We start from the raw sequence: 23,170 nt of genomic DNA on the forward strand, positions 1-23,170 counted from the left end.
AAGGCCTCTGCGCTTTATTTATTAAGATGTCCTAAAGACACGCGGATGCCTGCACGTTGGCAATGGACAGAAGAACTTTCCCAGGAAAGTTAAGCCTTTGACCTTTTTAATTTTACAGTCTCTTGTGGTTAGAGCACCCCTCTGTGGATACTTCCCTTCATCCCAGTGAGCATTCATTCCAATTATACTCAACCGACATGTCCTGGCTGGTATAAATCAAGATTTGCAACCAGGCTGATGTTCACACCCGCTGCATGAGTATTTTGCATGATATGTTTACATGCATACACTTATTTAAAAGAATGACCGTAGCTTGACTGACAGCCATCAGGAGGTCAGCAGGTGCTTCTGGGTTTGCTTGACAAGAGTGTGGTGTATATGTTTAAAGATACATCGCCCTCTAGAGGCAAAGCTATGAAGCGGCTTTCAGGCCGACGGCTGCTGGGAAATTGACCCACGGACCCATGAAAACACACAACACTTAAAAGTGCCATTTTTTTTACATTTGTATTTAATTGACTCACTTTGTGAAAAATCGCTGAATCATTTCCAGCTTGGTGACGTTGATTTAAAAGTGCAATTTAATTGAGAAATGTAACTTTCAAAATGAAAAAGGTTGACATGGAAAACTTTCATGAGGCGATTTACAAACTGAAAGGAATGAAATGAGAGAAAGAACATTTGCTTTTCAAAAATGAACGTCACACATATTGTACAATACTGTATGTATATGATTTTTATGTTAACTTAAGCCAGAATTGGCTAACCTTGTAACCCACAATAAAAGCTAATCCGTAACATTAGCAAATATATTTCATATACTGTCATTTAGATCTTATTACTTAGAAACACAAAAAGTGTAAATTCTACAATTAAATGATAGATCATGTAGTCAAACAAACTAAACTGGTGAAACATCTGGCGGGAGGATAGAGTCTCTGTAGAGTGGATTCTGAAAACATGGAAAATGTGAGAATGTTGGAATAAATCTGAAGATGGAGTTCAGTCTGTAAAAATATAACAAGCTAGATTCCATGATTTCTGTCTTACCTCCACGTTTTTCACCCTTCAAGGAGAAACCTTACTGCAGAAAGAATCCCGATGGACAATGCATTAATTACCTTCACGAGTGTTTCCACTCCAATGACCTTAGGCATCGTGTCAACTTAACGTGTTCAGCAAACTCACGCGCTGTCCTTTCAGTGGCTTGCTGACACCGTCAGACTCATTTGCTTGGCTTCCCCGTCGACCTTCGTTCCCTTCAACACCTGGGGGGGGGAAATCATCCAATATGCGCAGCTGAGCACAATTGTACGATAAGAAAATAAAAGACTCCCATTCAGTGCAAGTGAAACTCACTCGATCAAAACATGGCACTTGATTAAACAACACGTCCCCGAGGATTAATCCCCCACCGCTGCAAGTGGAGAGACTACACAAAAAGGCATGCAAGCGCAGGTTTCCCTCCGTGCACACTGAGAAATGTTTTGAAAGACTCACTTGGCCCGAGATGAACGATGTTGATTTTATCTGGTGGGGAGAGGAGAGTTCGAGCCATTTGCAGTATGCAGTTTATTACTGTAAGAGGGCTACTTGTTCCAGCTTTAACGGCGCTGCACGTTATTTATTTTGAAGGTGAAGTTCCAGGAAAGCTGCAGCTCTGCGGAGCCTCACCCTGATGACAGCACAGCTTAACCTTCACATTCGGGACGGAGGAATATTTACCAAAGACGCTGTCATCATGTTCTGCGCTGCCGACGAATCTGGCTTTCTGTTGACTCGACTTTTCCTGCGGAGACAAAGATCAGTGCTTTATTATTCGACCGAGACCCCCGAAGACATCCACTTATTTACAAATTATGAGATTTCCGTGTGTAATGTTTTCACACTCTGCTCATGAATCTTTTGGTACCTTCCTGGAGGTCCGTGCACCAAACACAGAAGCATGAATGGGGGAATTCAATTCCACTCATTTTTGTAGATTTTTTAGATAGAGTAGACAAATAAATCTGGTGATGTGTAGACTCAGTTTTTTACATTTAGACCCCAAAGAGACATTCACCGTTTTTTTCATTAAAAAAAAGATTTGAATTAATGAATAAATTGATACTGCACAATGCCTGCCACAGAAAAAGTCCGAAGAATCAATATAAATAGTTTTCTTTCCGCTCTCCAAGTGTCCAAAACCCTCACATTTAGATCGTTTGGATGAGTATCATTGGTAAGTAAATCAAGTAGATATATGAATATACTAATCTCACACTAGATGTGTCTTTATTGTGTCTAAAATGTAATCATTCACAATTTAATAAGACAACACATTAGAGTGCTTCTTCTACATATGCCATGTTTGCACAGCCCAATTCTGACGAAGCCATTTTTCACCACATATTTTAAAACTCACACCTGTGTTTATCCCAGTGATGCAATGTTCCATGAAAAAGGTTTGTTAAGACAGCTGGTGCTCTAGGACGTCACTGTGATTTAACTATTACATTACAGCCCGTTGTCATGACGACATCTTTTTTTTTTTTAAAGTTTAGTTTTGTATCTTTTTCATTGACTGTTGTACCAACTCCTGCTGTTCCTCCACTCACCAGCAGGTGTCCTCAGCTCCTTCTCCAACCACCTGATCGTCACCTGCCTGCACACCTCACTCTCACTGCCCCGATCGGCCACCAGGTGTGTGTTCTACCGCTGACCCACTTTCACCTGTTAAACCTTCACGTCTTAACCTTTCTGCCTAAAAGGTAGAAACACTTGAGTCATCGGCTAACAGAGGAAACCCATAGAGGCTTAAAACACGGTGCCACACCAACGTTCCCTCTTATGCTGTAAAAGCACAGGATGAAAGACAACTAGTGGTAAGTGGCTCTTCATCACCATCCCCTCCTCTACGTGAAGACATCACAGCCCCCTTTCCTCTAAACGGTAGATGCTTGCTCGTACCATCCGGCCCTCCTGTGGGTAGATTGCATTGCCGCTTGGCGTGCTATGAGCAACAGATGGTTTTATCAGCAGTTCGGCCTGGCATGCTCATTCATTCCAAGTCCACTGTGGGTGCGATGACTCTGCGCGTTAGTCCCATACCTTCTGGCCGGCGTCCATGGCCTTCTGAGTCCGCTGCCACTCGCCGAAATGCTTCACGGCCCCGTCCACGGAGAGTGAACCTGCCTTCACCCTCTGCTGCAGTTCGATGAGTTGCTGCTGCCCGCTTGTCCGGTTTGGCACAAAGGTGTCATAGGTGGAGGGGGGGCTGTTTACTCGCCCTTGTACTGCAATGAACAACGACTCAATAAAGATATAAACCAAAAGAAAAGTTGTCCAACACTGCAACATTAATCACTGCATAAGTGAGGACAAGTTAACTGGCAGGATCTCAAAAGGTATCATCACAAATTGAAAACATTTTTCCCGTGGCCAAACTAAGATGAGACGGGGCACAAAGCCCCTCCAAGTGGCGTACGTGACGGGGACTGACTTTATAATATGATTTGTTCTAGGAGCCATGACGATGGCAGGTGATGTTCTACGTGACATTTATAATCCCTCAGTGCCACCGACATTACGGCAAAGCAAAGAAAATGACACTGTATGCGCTCAATAGCTTAACCAGCTCATTCACACTTTGTATTTTAAGACCCACATGTATTTGAATAATCCATTTAAAAACACAGCATATTATGCAAGAACCCAGCAGATAATTCCACCAGGTTGTCAATCATGACAAGTCATTAGCACGGTGAAACACTGCCAAGTAGCGGACGGGGCCTTGCTCCAAAAATGATGTCTGCAATTCACCTTGTTGGAACTGAATGATAATACCAGACACCCTGAGAGTGATGGCGGAACCATTTGTGCATTAATATGCAGATAGAAACTCTTATATCAGGTTATATTTCCGTCTGCCCGTCAACTGCACCCTGTTTCATGAAGGTATTGGATAATAAATACATAGTTTATTTCATTCATTCCCCAGCCCCCTCCCTTTTTACCCAACACTCACTTTGTTTTGTGGTAACTGAATACAGATCAGCATCGCGCTGTGGCGTCTTCTTCTGGAACACTGCAACACACAAGAGCAGCTCGCAATAACTTATACCTATATTTAACAAGCAGATCATAGTATAGTTTATACCTTCTTTGTGATATTACCCTGACTGAAAACAAAATCCCTCACTGGTTTTGAGAAGATTCAAAAGATTTGTTTGCCCACATTTGAATAAAAATGTATTCTTCCACAAGATGGCGCCATAGTCTAAACCTCCAAACAACCTATTGCGTGTATTACTAAACGTCAACATCCAGCAGAAAACAAACATCACATCCATTCAAAGGTTCCAGAAGCAATAATATGATTGAATCCAAATACCTTCAAAATGACATTCATCCTGTTTTTCATCCCAGACCACAAAAAGTTGGTTTCTCTCACAGAAAGACGCACACATTCAGCTCTGGGTTGAATAATGCTTTTTGGTGTGCCCGCGCGCTCTCCAATGAAAGGCCACACTGTTTAGCTGCGGCTGTCTGACCAACCCTGGATTAAAATTCAACATCCACACCCTGAAAGATAATCCCAGCCCTGACCATCGGCCTCCATGACGAGCTCTCTCCTTTCCACGTGGCCTTCAAAGCGCAGCGCGCGAGACACAACGCCGGCTTTGTGGCCTTAAATGCCGGATGTGTGAGTAGAGCACGGCTTGGGGGGGGGGCACCCAGCTTTATCGTGTACAGAGATTTTAACATGACTCCCCGTGGCGTTATAACACTCGTGATTCCACCTCCAGATTGAATTCCATTCGCCTTTCAGCGTTTTGGGCCCATTGAGCTCGAGATGCCGCAGAAAGAAACCCCCTCATTATTTCCACCCGCGCAGTGGTCTCCAATAACTGCCTCCTCTCTCCCTCCCTCTCCCTCTCTCTCCCTCTTCCTCTCGCTTTCTCGGGGCACCGCTGTCTAAAAAAAAGCCCTCAAAAGCCCGCTCCCTTCCCTCGTGCACTGCGGGGACGAGGACGATGGAAAAACGCGCGTAATGGCTTGTTCTCGGTCTGGCCGGGATTGGTTGCAGATGGCAGCACGGTAGTTCCCTCTCTCTGCTGCGGAGGGGATGCTCGGGATGAGGGCTCTGTAGGCCCCATCCGGAAGAACAAACGGCTTAATGGAGATGCCTGTTGCAAAAAAAACAAAAACACGCGCGTTTGTGTGTTTTGAATATGCAAGTGAATGCGTGTTAGTAGGGACGATGAGTGTAATATCATCTGTGGGAATGAAAATGTCTCACACGCGAGCACCCGTGTATGTTTTTGTGTTTGCACGATGTCGGCGAGCAGTCGCAGCCGTTTCAATGATTCATGAGCCTTAATAAAACCAGTCACTTTTGGATGTTTCATCTTCATGAATTATTCACGCTGCTCAAATTGAACTGTTAGAGACTGTGGGCTTCCTCTTGCCTCACTCTTGTTTGTTTTGCAAGTGAAGGGAGGAGGTGGGGAAGGGGAGGGAGGAGGGGGGGGGCATGTTCTGTATCAAAGGAAACTGTAGTTTCGAGTGACAGTGGTAGTGCAAATTCCAGGCACTTCCTTCCTCCCACATGCATCTCAAAATTCATTACTCAGTGTGTTTTACTCCAGCTCCATCCCATCCTGTGATTTTGAAGGAAACGTAGGAGCATGGATTCCACAGAAGACTCACAAGCTATACCTTTAGTGATGTAAGGTGTGCTGTCCTCCTCCTCCGAGGCGTGCATGTTCTCGGGCCGAGGCGTGGGCGCTGGTGGGCGGCTGGCAATCACAGCTGCCTTTGGCGAGTTCTGGATGGTGTCGTACACGTCCTTCACCTCCAGCTGTGGATAAGCATCCTCAACCTCCACCTCCTCATGCTCTCCTCGCCGCTCCCGCTGCAGATGGGTGGCGGTGGGAGTCCCTAATGCACAAGGACGGGGGGGGGGTGGTGTTCACAGCACCATTACCCGAGTGACAACGGAGTTGTGCACGCTGCTTTGGCCAGCGGTGGCGTCTGGATGCGGGGCTACACGCTGTGCCCATCGGCACGAGTGTTCAGTGCTCGGAAATGAACCGTAACCCAGCAGAGGGGTTGTGATGGGATATAAAAAAAAAAAATCCTTTGTCCTCCTTCCACTTCCCATCAGTCCTTTACTCACCTGCAGAGCCCATCATTTCATATACACCGGCGTCATTGTCACCGCCTGTGCTGAACATGTTCTGCAACGATAGAGAAGAGATGCGCGTTATGGCGCTTCCAATCGTGGAGAAGCAGCAACTCAATAAAAGGCAATTTAGAATGCATGAAATGACCTTTCTAATCTGCTATGTTGAAGATAAGTTCCCCCCCCCCCACCCCTTGGCTGCCTCACTAAATCCAGCTCATCCACATCTACTGTGTATCCCCTCTGTTTGCCTTCAGAAGGTTCACTGTTGCGTCATGGCCTTCACTGAAACATGGCTCGATTTGGATTTTCGTTTGGATCGAAAGGCTTAAGTGACGGGGGGAAACTGAAGTGGGCTCGGTGTGTTTGTACTCATTCTATCACGCATCTGCACGTTGTGGCGTGCAGATGCGTTCCCCGGCCGCCACAGAGCTGCAGTATCGTTTGCTTTCTTATCTGTATCAATGCGTCCTCTCTACCTGCCCGGGGAGTTTCCACAACCTTTTACAACAACAGCATAAATCCATCCGTAGGCAAATGCCGCCGCAGCACCGTCTTCGATGTGGTGCAAAAACTACAGTCTACTTCACCTAATGCACCCAATGTCACACTCACAGACATATCAACGTATCAATACGTCTCCTGTCCTACTAGGCGAGATAAGACATTAAGACCTAAGGCCTGCTATGGGTCAGTAAAGAATAAATCTCTCCCCCAACCCACTTCTGCATAACATCTGCATCTACTGCCCATATATAAAAGTGTGTTAAAGAGTGAGAAAGCACAGGCATAGAACATAAAAGACTGGACAGAAGAATCTGTGCTCTGTCTGCAGGAACGTTACGGCTGCACTGAGTGGGACATGTTGAACCAGTCTTGTGGTGAGGATGTGGATGAACTGGTTGACGTAACATGCTCACATGGTACCTTTTGTAGGGACATGTTTATTCCTTGTTAAAAGGTTAAATGCAGCAGACAGGAAAATAATCTTCTTTTTAAAAAAGTATCCTTGAAACTGCAAATAGCTTCCAAAGACCCAGAAACATAAATATAAAACTGAACTAGATGGCTGCAAACAACGTTGGCTCAGCCTGTTCTAGCATGAAAACTATCTGTCTAACTAATTCAGACAAATTCCTAATTGTTTTCATATTTATACTTTTGGATTTTACAAATGACATGACAATGAAAATAATTACCAACTGAAAAACAACCAGCACTTTGACATACAGGATGTGGAAATGGTCTTCCATCCCATCACATCTTTGTGATGGGATGGAAGACCATTTCCTTAAGCATGTACCTAAGGTCTGCAAGGATGCTGTTGTACTTCCTGATCGCAAATCCAGTTGCCCGAATATTCTAAAGGATTTTAAACCAGTGTCTCTCATGTCAATTTTAATGAAAACTTTTGAAAAACTGGCAAGGTCAGACATTTTAAAGTAAAAAAATGAGCAAGCACCATCCCATGCAGTTTGTTTTTAGGCCACACAGAGGAGTGGAAGATGCCACAGTCACTTTAATTTACCTTTTAAACACTCGGAGGGAAATGGATATCATGTTGGACTTTTATTGGTCCAATTCAACCCCATATTTTAACCATTAGGCTTTTAGAACAATTTGACTTTAGTCACAGTATCGTGTGATGGATTCACAGACTGAGCGTAAACAGAATTTTGTCTGACCAAGTTTGCTCTTCCACTGGCTCCCCACAAGGATGTCTGCTTTCCCACCTGTTACTCATCGTCTACACAAATATGTGGCGGAGCAGGTATGGGAAAAGGCCCATTTTAAAATCTATTCAGATGGCTCTGTTATTGTCAGTCGGCTCCAGGACGATGAGACTAGCCACAGCTGCAGTCGTCGACGACTTTGTGAATTGGTGTCCTGCCTTCAATTAAACGTATCTAAAACCAAAGATGTGATTGTTGATTTCAGAAGACGAGCCCACACACATGAACCTTTGTGCAACCACTTGTGGAAAAGCAATCTCAGGCCTTTCGCAGGAATTGGAGCGGCGCCTGTAAGTTACCTCGCCTGTTGCTGGATAAGAGCGCAGTGCCACTCTGACAGCGAAGCTGTTGCTGAGTCGGCCGATCTGCTAATAGCAAGCTGAGGGACAGACGGGGCTGTGATCCGGGTAATTATGAAATCAGACCATCTTCCCCTTTCAGTCCAAACATATCATTTAGTGAGCAAATTCAAGACCCGCGGCTTGATGTTTAGACTGCATCCGTAATTCCACTGAGCCACGGCTATCAATTAACTGCTGCGTTTCAACTGAAGGGTTGCATCATTCATTTTGAGATGACTCATTCATTTTGAAGTGAAATGCGGCTTTCTTGGAGTGTTTGTTTTGACAGGAACCATTTGGGAAAAGAAGAAAAAAAAGCACATTTTATATCAAGTCAACGTTACAATGTAGTATTTGGGACATGGTGAAAAACAGTGCCAACCAATAAACTGAATTGATACAACCCTCTCGGCTTTTCTCAAGATTCAACAAGCTGTAGATTTGCCTCCCCTTCGTATGTCGCATGCAGACTCATTTGAAGAGAAAACAACTGTAGAACTGTAGAATATCCCCTCAAAACCAGCCAGTTATATAAATAACAGACAGAACAGAAATACAGCTCACTTTAATCAAGATGTCCTTCATACAACCCACCACGCTCCGTGTGCAGTTTCCAAGCAACACAGCTACTCGCGGCTCAATTACAATATTACACCATTCCCACTCCTGCAAATTACTGATTGGTTGCCATGAATGCATTACTTAACAGCGGAGGTTGATATCAAGCCCAACAGGTAGAAAAGGACGGGTTAATTACCATTGCAGCTTGAAAAGTGAATTCTAATATTTGGATGCTGCGAGCACGATGTGGTATTTTCCGATGTAATGTCTGGACAAGGAGAGAAATGTATTTGCAAGCCGCGAGTACCGAATCATTTTACAGATGTCTGAAACTGCAGGCGCCCCACTATAAAAAAAAAGAAAATCACTTTCATCACCGCAATCCAAGCAGCCACGATTCAGACGAAACAGCGGGCATAATTTTGGTTAGGGAGCAAATCTCAAGTGAATCTAGTGCAAGATAAGGAGCGTTAATCAGTTTTTCGGCAGCCGAAATGGTCAACTTATGAAGCGGCTAGTCGGGGCTCTCAGGGCCTGCTGATTGCCTTTTTACATAGTGGTCTCGGGATAAGAAGGTGTTTTTGGGGGAGGCAGATTGTAGAGTGTAACACTTAAACCGCCTGTCTAGTGATACGCAGGTTTGAGGTAAATAGTGATAAGCTCAGCATGCAAAGAAACACTTTGTAAAGTGTAATCTTTATAGATGTCCTTCATTTAAACCATCCTGGTGAACTATGTTATATCAAGACTTCGGCCAAGATCACGGCTCCCTGAGCCCATTTTTAAACAGTGATGCTATGAGCAAAATGCTTATGTCAATTTGCTGACAACATGCCCACGCTTACTAATTATTCAGCATGCCAACATTTTCTAATTAGACCTGAACACAAAGTACAGCTGAACCAGACATTGCATCTCAATCGCACGGTTGCACGGCATCACGGCATCCACAAATCTAGAATTTATAGGAACCATGAATGTGTCCATAGTATTTTTCAACCCATTTAGATATTTCAGTCTGGAAGCGGTGTGACTGGCATTGCCATTCATGAAGCAAGCATAGCTAAGGACCGTGTCAAAGTGATTGGATAAATGTTAATTTTCCCATTGCCAAGTCTTGCAGTGTATAGCTTGAGGGATGAAAACGGTCTCTTTTTTAGAAAGAGCATGACTGTCGAATTCAAATAATAAACAAATCTGCAAAGTCTGCCTGTAATCATGTGCAGTCTCTGACCGAACAAACACAACATGCAAAATGGGGTCAGTGGACTTAGCAAATCCCCGGATTAGCATGCGCAGTCACCAAATCTTTCTGTGCTGCATTTCAGTAGAAAGACACGGCATGCTGCGCCTGAGCTCTCCAGCCTTCAGAGGACCATACAGAAGCTAATTTGTATATATCGAGCCCTGCTTCGCTCCGTGTGAGAGCACACAGCGGAATGTTGGGAGGAGCGCAGAGTCCATCCAAATGCCAAGTGACCCAGTACTAAAATATTAAATAACGACAATGTGTGTTTGTGTTAGTAATTACGACGAGCAGGCATATTGCCTTCTGTGGACATAAACATTGAGGATAATGGCATTTTCTATATTTACATTCTAGTTATGCTCCCTCTGAATAATTCAGCTTTCCCCCTCTGGAGCAGTTCACAGCTAATTAACAAAGAAGTGTGGTGCCAGGGCGGATTTGTGCACCCGATGCAGGGCCTGTGAGTGATTCGAGCCTGTGTGCATGAAGCAGGGGAGCGATCCATCTCCAATTTATTGACAGAGCTCTGCTACACTGACGGCCAAACCACTGATGCATCTTGGCTTGATTAATTGGAGAGGGATGGGGTGTGTGTGTGTGTGTGTGTGTGTGTGTGTGTGTGGTGGGGGGTGCTCTGCAGATGAGTTAATGAAACTGCCGTTAAAAAACAAAACAAAGGAGCAAGGGCCTCTTACGCCTCCTCCTCCGGCACGTCACCCGAGCACGGTGCCGTTTTTGCATAAAATACACTTTAACTGTCCTCCGAGAGAGCGCAAACATCAGTTGCTGGTGCATGTCTAATCTGTCTGCTGTGTTCCATCTATAGGCTCGTTGAAGTCCCTGTGGGGGGAGACCTCAGTTCGACTCTGCCAGTCCCCTGTCTGCTCAGCTGACTCACTGCAGACCCACAGCGAGCACTTTGACTCACTAGAGCAGTCTGATCAAACCTCGCACCATCTGCAGCCGCTCTCAATTAGCCAGCGTTGCTAGGGGGATAAATACATTTGCAACAGCTGTTTGAGTGTCTAAATTCCCCCGGGAGAGGGGGGGGGGTACTCTAGGCTGATTCAAGGCATCAGAGAATTGTAAAAGTTGTCGGTGTTATTAGAAAAGACAGTAGCAGAGATTTTCATGTGAGTGGGTGAGCGTTAGTTGTCAATTGACAAGTAGCTGCTGATTTTTACATAAAATAATTGAATTGGAATATTTCAAATATTTATTTGTATTATATATTATTATTTACTTATTATATATATATAATTATTATTATGTATACGGTACTCTCATAGAGCATTACGAATATGACAGGGCGCTTTAGAAACAGCAGGGCCTCATTATGTCGTTTACATTCAAGTTTCTGTACGAATGAAACAAATGAGATTTTAAAATGTCAGGGTAAACAATGAGCATTGGAAGTGATGCTTGATATGTTTTGTTGGTTTACATTTGGAGAGTTCCTGGTTAGTCGTTTTAACTCAACATTTAAATGCATACAGGCAGCATCTGTGAAACTGTTGAATTTTTTTCCAGGATTGTGCTCAAGTGAAAATGTTAATTTTTCTTCTTGCAATGAGTGTGTTATTAGCAGGACACGCCACAGACTTGTGGTGTTACACCATCGGGCACATCATGTTTTTCTTTTAATGATAATGTCCTTACTGCCTAATTAAAAATCCCAGTGCCCTTCAGATGTATCAAATAAATGCATGCATGGAAAGGATCTATTACATTTGGATTGCACCTTTTATGTTTCTCTCCACACAATGAAACTGGAGGTTGAAAAGGAACAGCCTCTTAATATTAACACGGGGAAATTGCAGCCGTTACGCAGGAAAACGGTAGAGCGGCCGCATTAATTGTCTGAACGTATGTAGACGACCTGCACTTTGAGCCGCAGTGCGTGCATGAACAAACACAGCCTTTCGATTATCCGTGGCGGTGTTCCATTAGGAGCCTCGTGGGCGTAGCACATTCAGGAGATGGAGGCGGATACCATCAATCCACCAGCTGTGCCATGAGCTGGATGTAAAGACACTAGACACACTGCATGCTTTCTACCTTCCTATCCGACAGTCTGGTTGTTATTGATAAACCACTCTCCACTCACTCACTCATGGCCCTCGCGCTGTATTTATTAGTATGAGCGTTCCTGGGCATAGAGACCGATGTCTTGTTTCTCTCTGCTGTCAGCAGGTAACTGAAAACTATTCCACTATACGGTGACATTTACATCCAGCTTTCCCCCGATGATGAACAACGTCATCAGGTGGAATTAATTGGCAATTGGCAACCGAACACGTGAAGCGGTAATAGGATATTGGTATTTTGACAAATGTGTTCATCATAGATAAGAAAGGGTCAATAAAGCTAATCTAGTATTTACTAGACTTGGGCAAAGGTGAAAATGATCCAGATAAACAATGAATGAAACCTCATTGGAGAATGGCAAATATGGGAGTAGTTACCAGTGCTTCCTTCAACAAGATGTGCAGCTCCGTATGGCCTTGACTCTTTGCGATCTCGGCGGGCGTCTCTCCGTGCCGATTGGCTGTGTGCAGCGCTCGCTCAACACCTGGACACTGCAGCAGGAGGCAGGAGACGCTCCTGAATCCATACTGGGCAGCAAAGTGGAGGAGCGATGGAGCGTCTGTGCATCGGAGCTCTGACGTGGCGTGTTTGAGAAGGTACGGAATTTGTTATCAAATTAGGAAGAATCCACAGTTAAATAACCTGAAGTCGACCCGATGTGCAGTCTAACACAAACAGGAGAGCTGAAGGACGACAACTTGGAGGCACTTATCGATCTGTTTGTCATGGCTAGCGTTTCCTGTTCTTTTTTCATTTCATAGGCAGAGATGAGGAAAAATCGAAGTAGATAATGAGCAAGGAGCAATTAAAGGCGTCTTTTTCATGCTGGATAATGTGCATATGGAAACAGGAAAACATTCTAATAGAAACTTTTGTTTCACATTGTTGCATAAAAAAAAGCTCAGAGGGAAAGGAATGAATCCTATTGACATTGTGACACACAACGCATTTGCATTACCCCTGTGTGTCTTCAATTGGGCATATTGGTTAAACACCTCTTGTTACAACATGGTGAGATACATATTCGTATACCTGGCTACATGTTGAAATATTTTACAGAAGACAAAAGAGAAATTGTTTGTGATAAACTACACTGTCAGCCGATGCGTTCAGGTGTTTGTATCCATGAACAACAAAATGCAATTTTTAAGCAGATGTTATTTAATTTAAAGTTCGGAGGAGTTAATCCCACGGTGTGGTACCTCTTCCAGGTGTCTTTTCACAATGCAGTCCCTGAAAACCTCCGCCGGGCATCCCCGCCAACAACATGGACGACAGCCTCTGGTCCAGATTCTCCAAAGTGGACTCCTGAAAAGCCTGAGAGACAGAGAGTTCACAAGCTGTAGACACATATTGAAATAATTCACCCAGGCAAGTCAGCGCAAGCAAATTACCGACAAAAAATCCAAGAAAAGCTGCGTTTAAAAACAATGGATTTGAAGTACTTATGTCAAACATTACCAAATCCCCAAAATATGCATCAGAGTCCATTTGTGACAGTCCAGACTTTGAAATTCTCTTGGCAACTTCTTCTTTTGGCACAACTCAAGTTAGCATCTTCAGCAAAAGAGAGCTAATCAAATCAAATGTTTATGGCTGAAAGCTGCAGTCTTTTCATTTCCAGAGAGAAGACGGGAAACAGTGGCGCGCACACACACATCAGCAGAATTATGCTGAGGAAATTAATCTTCCATGTTTTCTGCATCTTTCTTGAAGTGGACCAATTATCAGCAGTGTTTTGGCTGTTTCGCATAACGTTGAGTTGCTAGGCAACATTTATAATGTCTTAAAAAAGTATCTTTTATCAAAGGGAGGAGGTGCTGGGATCAGAGAAAACACCATTCAAATGAGTTTTCCAAATCAATGATTGATGGAGCTTTTTGAATATATTTGCAAGTGTTGGAGGTTTAACATTTGAGGCATGCCCGCTGCTTTTACATTCTTTTCAGGCGAAGTTCATATCATAAAGTACATTTTGAAATGTTTATTATCATATTTATTACAGCGTTGCCATTGAAAGGTTGGACTGTGTTGTGAACGGCAATTTGGCTGCTCTCCAGACTATGATTTCATGCACAGAAAAAAAAATAAAAACTACAACCCTCTATTAAAGTGCTACTCCATTTGGCATTGCACCGCCATGAAGTAGTGAGACTGACAGTTGAAAGTGTGGTCAGGATCAAAATCCTCCTGCATTTCCCACAGTGCAACTCAATAGCACGCATTTGTTAGCCGCCCTAACAGACAGCTGCATTTGAAACAGGCCCTTTAACAACTTTACCTGACACATAAAATCGACAGGGTTGGCTGCCCTCGCCAAAAGGGTCGTCATTTCCTGCACGTTGCTGTAGTACTGCACCTGTGCCTTGCTCAGCGGCAGCCCTCCGCTGTACAAAGTCACGGTCACATTTCCTGCCGTAAAATCTGCAACAGAAAACATTCAGAACTTTACAAAGGCAGCATTTTATTGTGTAATATCTATAAAATATGTAATTTGTGATTTTGTTCACCTGGCGCATTGACACACAGGATTCGCTCATTCCAGAACTCAGGCTTCACTCTCAGCATCCTTTTCTCACCGGCGAACTCGACCTCGGCGTCGCTGCCGGCCGACTCATTCTTCAACAAAATGAACACCTCCGTAGAGCTCTGCCAAAGGGACAGTAAACTCAACTGCATTGCAGTAAATCTTAGGGGGCCGCTCCCACGGACTGATCGTCTCACCCTGCACGCCACTCTGGAGGGAACGACCGCCATGCTGGATTTGACACTCTTCTCCCGCATTTCTTCCACCTTTGGCCCCAATGGTTGCCGGCTCAAAGGGTTGGCTTTTGCCGCTGCAAACACACCAACAGAAATGAGACATTTAGTGCAACATCCCAATGATGTCTAAATGGGCTCCAGATACCATAATAATCCAGGGGCCATGTTGGCCAGTTGCCACAACTGAAACTTTACTCCAAAAAAAAATTCCAATATTTTATAACTAATTCCTGCAAAACTAATGACACTCCAATGTAATCAGCCTCCAATGTAATTTGTTATTAGTGGCAACGGGGCCTTTAAATTGGCTACGTAGAATATTAGTTTTGGTTGAATCACACGGTTGAATCCCGCATCGAATCAAGAACTCTCTTGTATACATTCTTATAACGAACATTTGAAGTCACGCAAATAGAAAGTCTGTAATTTCCCTCAGGGTTTATTAAGCCTTTCTGTGATCAGAGGAACCAGTCATGAAGTGCCCTTTATTCACCAAGTTACACTGGAACCTGTCAAAACGCCCCCTATGTCTGTTGCACGTGTGAACAAACAAACACCATCATCCTGTATGAATAGGAAAGGCACTTCTGGGTTAAAATATAACTCTTTGTGGGATCCTGGACTGAAGCACTTCACTGTGTCAGTGCAATGAAGTGGTGCATAGTGCACTTGAATTTGCATGGCTGACGAAGAGCGTAGTCCATAGCTAAAGAGGAAAGACTAGCTATTTGCATCAGATGTTTACCCTGTGCACACACCTGTCTAAATACAAGCCCCCTCCTCTGCTTTATGATGTTATACAACTCGCGCAATCAGGAAAAGACGGGGAAGTAAGCAGAGAATGAATTACGGGGCAAATGAGGACATGCTAGAGCTACAGTGTACAAAAGAAGTCTCTGTGGCTGGTTCCCAAAAAAATATTGGACGTCAATCTGCTCACAAATAATGAGCATTCTTTTCCCCTCGCATTTATGGCTGAGCATTGGTTTGGCTATATGAATTCATCACTGGAAGACGTTCTGGGTTTTCAGACTGGAATTTACATTCGACTAGATTGCGACTGTTTAACTGTCATGTATCAAGATACTTGTGCTCACTATTCATTGATTCATATTATTAGAATGCTGATTATACTGGAGTTTCGGAGGGTAAAATACTTATGTTGGAAACTGCAGCGTTCAAATTGGAGTGACACTTTACATATATATTGAATATAAGCACAGGACATCACATTTTAGAGTTGTGGGGAAGCTGAGGAGGGTTTGTTTACCTCACTGGTTGCTGAAATAAAGTCAGGGACTTTGATATCATCTGAGCAGGTCCCCAGTAAATGACAAATAATTTGATTTTATAACAAATACATTTGGCAGATTCTGTTGGAGGCGAAATATTGTGAAAGAGCATACACTTTGCAGCTGGTAATTAAATCACATATTAAGCCAGAATCAACTGGCATTGTGCTTCTGACCAAATCTCATTACATTACAGGTAATTTAGCTGACGCTTTTATCCAAAGCGACTTACATTTAACCTGTGGCTTTTTTACATTTTGGCCCAGGGAGCAATTAGGGGTTAGGTGTCTTGCTCAGGGACACTTCAATATGGAACATTGAGCAGCCGGGGTTTGAACCGCCAACCTTGTGGTGTTAAGTGATATTTCCCCAAATGAATATCAAAATGACCTTTTTGCCAGCAATTCCCTACCTTTTCGCACAATATCAGTCACGGTGGTCAGGTACTCATGAGCATCCTGTTCGCTGGAGACCTGCAGGCACTCGTTGGCGTTCAGGGGCACGAGCTCCAGCAGTGGGGTCAGACTCTCCACCCCACACAGCAGCACCACCACATGAGCTGCAGGGCGCAGTACGCGGGCCAGGAAGAAGCGCCGCTTCGGGCACAAACCTTCCAGCATGCCGTCGGAAAGGATCAGGAGCTTGCAGGTGTACCGGGCCAGCCAGAGGAAGTCGTCCTGTCGACTGGACAGCGTAGACATGTCGTAGAGGCAGATCCCGGCCTCCGGGATTGGACCGCTGAAGACTGCGTGCAGATAAGCGGCCCATTGCTCTGACTCCTTCTCATAGATGATTAGCAGCTGCTCAGCTGCAAGCGAAAGTATTTCAGTAAAACATGAAAGGGTTAGGGTTTTTGTTTTTTTGAACATGTATAAAAGGGAAAAAAAAGTTACTATTTGTACACACAAAGAAAAAAAATATATATAAAAAAAATAAATAATAGAATAACAAAGAACTAAGACACAACATGATGATTAGCAGCTGCTCAGCTGCAGGAGAAAGTATTTCAGTAATCAATTGAGAAAAAAGACCCACTATATTTCTCCTACCTTATATTCACATTTAAGCTAACGCACGTGCTTCTACAGGATGCAGAGAAAAGGATTAACTGTCATCCCAAATCTTGCCCTTGTTGCTTTTTTACATCGTCACATACTAAAACAAACACTTTAACAGTGTTTTGAGACATTTTGCTATGAGCATTCGTCAGCGATACTTTTATATTAAAGCGGTAAATATGTACTGAGCGAGTGGATGAATAACACAGAAGGGACAGCTTACCTGTCTTGCTCATGGCTACAGGTGTGTCTGTCGGCAGGTCCCACTTCCTGGTGACAAGGGCAAGAAGCACCGCTATCGTTAGGCGGAGCTTAGATCCACGCCTACACAAACTGAAAACATTTATTTGAAGTTGACAGGAGCCAAAAAAGGAGTTTGCTCCATGTGATTTACTACAGCACTCACTCCATGGCAGCAGTTCTAAGTAATTAAGCAATTTCATTATTGGAACTAAATGTAAATCCCTCTAAAGTCTTGTTTTTTTTGCTGTCAACATGTAACTGGTGCTGGTACAACAAAACCCGAGACGCAAAATAGAATGTCATAAAAAGTAAAAGTTACAAAAAGCAAAGAACGTCTAAATAGTGAACTTTTTTTAATACATACATTTATACAAATATACAACTATATCTATATAACACAGAAACCAACAGTGGAATTATACTCTCAACTGAAACCCGAATGCAAATACAAAAGCAAAGAAACAAAATAATTGAAACGCCATTAAACGGACAGAGCATCACGTTGAGCAGAAAGCAGCAAACAATAAACACAAAAGGTCGCTGTCAAGCAGACAACATGTAATCAGAAACAGCAAAAAAACTTGAGTCTACGAACCTGACCAGCGTTTAATTAACTCTACGGAGCCACGGTGCAAAGCAGAGCAGCAGAGCCATGTTTTAAAACTAATGATCTGGTGTGAATGCCCCCCCCCCGGCTACATGAGGAAATAAAAAGGCAGTGGGATGTTCTGACCGCACACCTACACCCGCAAACCCACACACACACACACCATCGTTGAGAGAAATGTTGAACCTAAGGCTTCATTAACTGCCTTCCCCTGCCAAGCAAGTGTCTCATACCACACGAGTGTTTCACTAATAGATGTTTGCCACCATTTATTCCCATTGGGCAGCACTGAGGCGGGGGAGGGAGGGAGGGCGGGGTGGTACGACTGCTGAGAGAACGAGCAGGTGAGTGTCGAGGCCTCCTTCAGGAAAATCGTCCGGTGCCATGGAGCTGATGGCTCGGCCAGCGACAGTTCCTTCTGTTCCAGTGAGATCTAACACGCTTCCAACTCGCTCACACTCTCTGCACACGGACTGTGATCCAAACCACAGAGACAGGATCTGTATATGAGCTCAACTGAGAAGGACGCCGCGTCCACTACGGGCCAGCTGCTTTATCATGTAGACCGATGAGATGTCCTCTGAGAGAGATGTGTGATTTCCACTGCGAACAAACAAGAACTGAAGCAGCAACTCTTATCCTGAGGGTGGCACTGGAGGAAAAGTATTCAAGCATCGAAATAGAAATATTCACTACAACTGTAGGGGTTCAACCTCTGGGAACATTCAAAATTCAGAGGACGTTTGATTAGAAGTATTTATTTGGTGTTTGGGGTATTTTGATGTCGTTATTGTCGTTGTCTAAAAAGTAGGGCAGAATTACAATTATGCAGATGAATTTGTGAGTGTCTGTGATCTACAGAAGCCCGGTTCATTCATCCATCCATCCATCCATCCATTGTCAAACCGCTTATCCTGCACACAGGGTCGCGGGGGGGCTGGAGTCCATCCCAGCCAACTCCGGGCGATACCGGTTCATTCAGAAAAAGGAAAATAAAATACATTTAAAGTCAGTTAAGTTAAAGTAAAAAATGACTAGCTTTACTTACTATTTCATTTTGACCTCAAAACCTTCACTTACCAACTTGTGTTTGATATCTTAAGTTAGCTTAAAATGTAGACTTTTCACCTTGTGTTTTATACACAATCATGATGTACAGACCTTTTTTTAATTTTGCGTCATGACTTTGCAAGTCACTGGCACATTTACGGACAGGACCTCTAAGACTCACTGCGACAAAGTGGGTTAGAACTCATTTGTCCTCATATTTCACTGCGTTCAGCATTTCCTTAGTTACTCATATCACCGTTTGCTGCTTACCATGCGTCCCTGAGTATAGCAGATGATGTGACCAAACCGTCACTCTATTTGTGCACGGGATGACGCCAGTAGTGTTGACATAGGGGTTGGACCACGTAAGCGGGGGGAAGCGAATGGTTTCACCGGGACATGGTGCAAACTAGATCCTGCTTATACAAGGCCCTAAATAAGCAGCATCTGCAATGGGTGGTACAGGAGGTGGGGGACATCATCATGATGGTAGGATCGGTTAATCAAAATGACTGTATCTATGAGTTGTATTCTGTTGTCCTACCACTTCCCAAGCCTCTCTGGTGAGGCTTCACCATGCACGTGTAATACCATTTATTTTTTATTTTTCTATTTCCATGGTTTATAATATATATATATATATATATATATATATATATATATATATATATATATATATAGTTTTTTTATCCCTTCATTCAAGCATAAATTGCACCCACCCTGCCACACATGTATCATAACGTATTCATACCAGTTATTCGCACCAGACCGGAGTGACACGGGAACAATCCTTTAATAAAATTGAATGGACGTGGATGCGTGGCAGCCTGCGCGCTCTCCGCCAATAGGAGGAGTCGGTGCGCGTCGGGGGGGGCGGGTCCTGCGGGCCAGCACTTTAGACTGCGCTCACACAACTTGATACAGAGTAACAGTAAATCAGACCGAGCAGCTCCTGCGGCACCAGCAGCGCAATTGTAGCCCTGTTGCAAGTATTTTTGGCCGCCGACAGCACCGAGTGAGATCACTGCGGGTCTCTTCTCTCGGACAGACTCCAGAGGACCGCTTCCACTCTCGTGTCTGCTTATATCTCAACATTATTCCACAATGGAAATGTCCGAAAACAAGCCGAGTGATGAGCCGAAGTTATCTACGACGGACAGGGTGGTGAAATGTAAGTGTGTTATTCTGTGTTAGTCTTATTTCTGTTGTTGTTGTGGTCGTCGTCCACGCCGCGCTGAAACGAGAGAGCGTTACCGCGGCGAGCTGCCTCTGACCAGCGGGGGCAGAATTGAAGAATTCACGGTCTCAGCGGCGGCGGCAGAAAAAGAAAAAAAAACACAGAAAAAAAAGCAGCCCAGTTTTGTGGCAGCGGGGTAAGAAGGGTGTTAGCCGGGCTGTGACAGCAGCAGTAAACTAGGAAGTGAGGGCAACTCCGCTTTGCAGAACACAGAGGCAATTCCTCTAGAAATGTGTCACATCGTGTGTGTGTGTGTGTGTGCGCGCGTGTGCGTGGGTTTGTGTATACATGCACTCTTTACATTTTTTTTTATTACAGGCTGCGGCGTGCCAGATGCACAATGCACAGCTGTACAGTATGCATGCAGATATTGCACAACCCCTCATTTTGCATCACCAAGCATAGTTTCACTCAAAGCTCTTTGTTGTCTTTTTTTCCTCATCATTGCATAATACTACTAGATGGACGCCTGTGGTTTGCCGTGTGCCATATGAGGAGGTGCTGCCTGCTCTCTGTGCATTTTTATTTTTTTATTTTTTTTACAGGTCAGACATTCCACCTTTTGCAGTCCACCAGTTAGAATGCAGTGGAGATCATTATCCAGGCGACCTATTCCTCAAACAGCACGAGCAATGCTGCCTGTCCAGTTTTCCCGTCCCTTGATCCCTCGTGTCCCCCTCACAAGCACCACTCCACTTAAAGCGTGTCTTAACCCAATTTCTGTTGGCCCACGAGCGCCGGCTGCCGTTGGAACCGAGACTCCTCTTGGTTGGGAGACCACCGCGGAGCCATTCCCCTCCAGAACGGAGATGACAGAATGTGTTTATTTGCGCTGGGCTCGTGGGGCTCCAGCACTAGTTGCAACCATCACCCTCTCCGGCACATCACAACAGGGAGCGTGCAGTGATGGCAGCGTGCGCGAACGCAGCAGGGAGGCCTTGAGTCATTTTCCTGTTCGGGCTAAGTTGCCACGGTTCATCCGCTTGAATTGATTGGATCAATCGGTTGAGCAGTTCACCGGTAATGAGAGATAGGAGAAGGCAATGCTACAGTGTTCAAAGGACCACGTCTGGAGTCATTGGCTATGTTGAAGACGCGCTTGAGCTCCATCGCCAATGTAGTTCCACTTGATCGCTTTCCCATGGGCTTCGCTTTGTGCCTTCTGAAAGGAAGGGAGGAGGAGGGGAAATGGGTGGGGGGGGGGGGGCAAACAAATTGATAACTGCTCTTTTCAGTACGGGGCTATCCCGTTGTGTTTCGATCACCTTCCCTTTCCGAAAATGGGGCTGAACATTAAAAGAGTCGCAGCGTATCTTTTCTTTTTTTTCTTTTTATAATGAATATTTCAAGAGTTCTTCCCCCTACAGTCTCCACCAACTTGAAGGGTGATGAAATATAGATGGAACAAGTATTGCTTTTTGAAGAGATTTAACATGATCAGACGGATGCGTGGCCGCTGGCGGGTTACAGACTTGAAGGTACCGGAGGGTTACAGACTTGAAGGTACCGGAGGCGACGCCGCTGTGTTTTCTCCTCTGCCTGGCAAAGGTCTGCTTCGGTCTTAATCGGGTTAAAAGTCAGTGATTTGGTCTCTGTAGAGGCTTTAAGGGTAAATCCGAGAGCCCGGTTCCTTGGGCTAACTTTTCAACCAGATGATCAGCAAATTAATTTAACTCATCATTCATCCAAGTTGGGAGAAGTCAGTGTTTTGGTAATTCATCAGTGTTATGACAACACTGTCGCTGGCTGTGTACAAAGCAACGCTCCCAAATAACTGCCGGCTGTAGGTGTGAAGTCATTTGTTGTCGGCTGCCTCGTGTGCCCTGCTCCAACTTATCATAAGTGGTTTGCGTCCACCTGTTTTCACGAGGCATTATCATAATGCTCCTGAAAGCCACTGCCGCATGCATAGTAATTACTCATAAGAGTTTAATCAACTGATGCAGAAGAAGTGGCATAATTCCCGTCGTGTTTTCACCCGAGACCGAAAAGTACCGGAACTATATGAGCAATCATCCCACCATTCGCTTAACGGCCCCTGTGGTATTGTTGGGGGATAGAATTTGTGCACGTCAGTTGGCTGTTCAAGACTCGAGACTCAAAAATCAGCATTTGGAACTACTGCAGTCCTTTTTTTAATAACTCTTACCAATTAAATATGATGCTACCCTTGGTGAGACGTTAAACAAACTGTTAGTAATGCGATCGTCACGCTGCAATCGCGTCAACCGTCACCCTCCTGAAGCAAAGCGCGCTCGGTGATGGTGTTTTTCCGTCACCGGCCACGAAGCAGGGGCCCCCGAGGCCCCCGATGGCGGCTCCTGCGCCATGAGTGGGGACGGATAACATGTGACATTTGACTTGTGAGGAGAGGCCCCCGTGCTCAGACATGCGTAGGTTTGGAGAAATGGCGGCGGCGACAGCGCCACTGATCCTCGCCACTGATCCCAGCTGGATAGCCGAGTCATTTGTAGAAGAGAACATTAAGTAATGCCACATACTGGATCCTTGCATGTGGACATATTACATATTAACATACTAAGAGATCTTCCCTCTGGCTGTCGCCTTTCTATGAAATATTTCACCATTACCATGCATAAACCTTTTATTTTGAAAAGGTTTAATTTCAGTAGAAAAGGTCAGCAATATTTTGGTCGAGTCAGAAGTCAGAAATCCAATTGTTGGTAGCTACATTTTTTTTTTCTTTTTTTTTTTTTTTCTTGCCGCATCAATTCTTCTTCAGCAGGACGGTCAATTTGAATCAAGAGTGAATAATGGCGTC

The 23,170-nt window shown here is 44.4% G+C and overlaps 2 protein-coding genes across 8 annotated transcripts in view; one reads left to right on the forward strand and one right to left on the reverse strand.

Moving 5' to 3' along the window:
• Positions 1–204: 204 nt before the first annotated feature.
• Positions 205–16,998, reverse strand: LOC120823101 (B-cell scaffold protein with ankyrin repeats-like). Of its 4 annotated transcripts, none has more exons than XR_013468289.1 (15): positions 16,606–16,998; positions 14,863–14,975; positions 14,649–14,787; positions 14,420–14,562; positions 13,341–13,455; positions 12,516–12,712; positions 6,161–6,221; positions 5,701–5,922; positions 4,007–4,066; positions 3,091–3,275; positions 1,726–1,789; positions 1,360–1,530; positions 1,189–1,268; positions 1,051–1,084; positions 223–952 (listed from the first exon to the last, which is right to left on the reverse strand). XR_013468289.1 is itself a non-coding variant. In XM_040183193.2 (15 exons), the coding sequence occupies exons 1-14, from the start codon at positions 16,892–16,894 to the stop codon at positions 1,082–1,084; spliced, it is 1,701 nt and encodes a 566-aa protein (XP_040039127.2). In that variant the 5' UTR covers positions 16,895–16,998; the 3' UTR covers positions 231–952; positions 1,051–1,081. The 4 variants fall into 4 exon arrangements, 1 of the variants encoding a protein (XP_040039127.2); XM_040183193.2 differs by having other exon boundaries at positions 231–952; positions 1,501–1,530; XR_013468288.1 differs by having other exon boundaries at positions 205–952; positions 1,360–1,789.
• A 3,050-nt stretch (positions 16,999–20,048) lies between these two features.
• The window catches only part of LOC120821676 (protein phosphatase 3 catalytic subunit alpha), a 51,743-nt gene continuing 48,621 nt past the window's right edge, over positions 20,049–23,170 (forward strand). For all 4 annotated transcript variants that reach the window (XM_040180533.2, XM_040180536.2, XM_040180535.2 and 1 more), the window contains exon 1: positions 20,049–20,322. In XM_040180533.2, coding sequence (XP_040036467.1) covers positions 20,256–20,322 — 67 coding nt within the window. In that variant the 5' untranslated portion in view covers positions 20,049–20,255. The remainder of the gene's footprint in view (positions 20,323–23,170) is intronic.

This window comes from Gasterosteus aculeatus, chromosome 7 (genome assembly GCF_964276395.1).
Source record: "Gasterosteus aculeatus chromosome 7, fGasAcu3.hap1.1, whole genome shotgun sequence".
NCBI classification, from domain to species: Eukaryota; Metazoa; Chordata; class Actinopteri; order Perciformes; family Gasterosteidae; genus Gasterosteus; species Gasterosteus aculeatus.

Coding starts and splice junctions, on each gene's coding strand:
- LOC120823101 (XM_040183193.2), bottom strand. CDS start 16,894: ATGTCTACGCTGTCCAGTCGACAGGACGACTTCCTCTGGCTGGCCCGG. Junction 6,222..12,515: donor TCTTGTTGAAGGAAGCACTG/GTAACTACTCCC, acceptor CTATCGTTGCAG/AACATGTTCAGCACAGGCGG. Junction 5,923..6,160: donor TGAAATGATGGGCTCTGCAG/GTGAGTAAAGGA, acceptor CTTGTGCATTAG/GGACTCCCACCGCCACCCAT.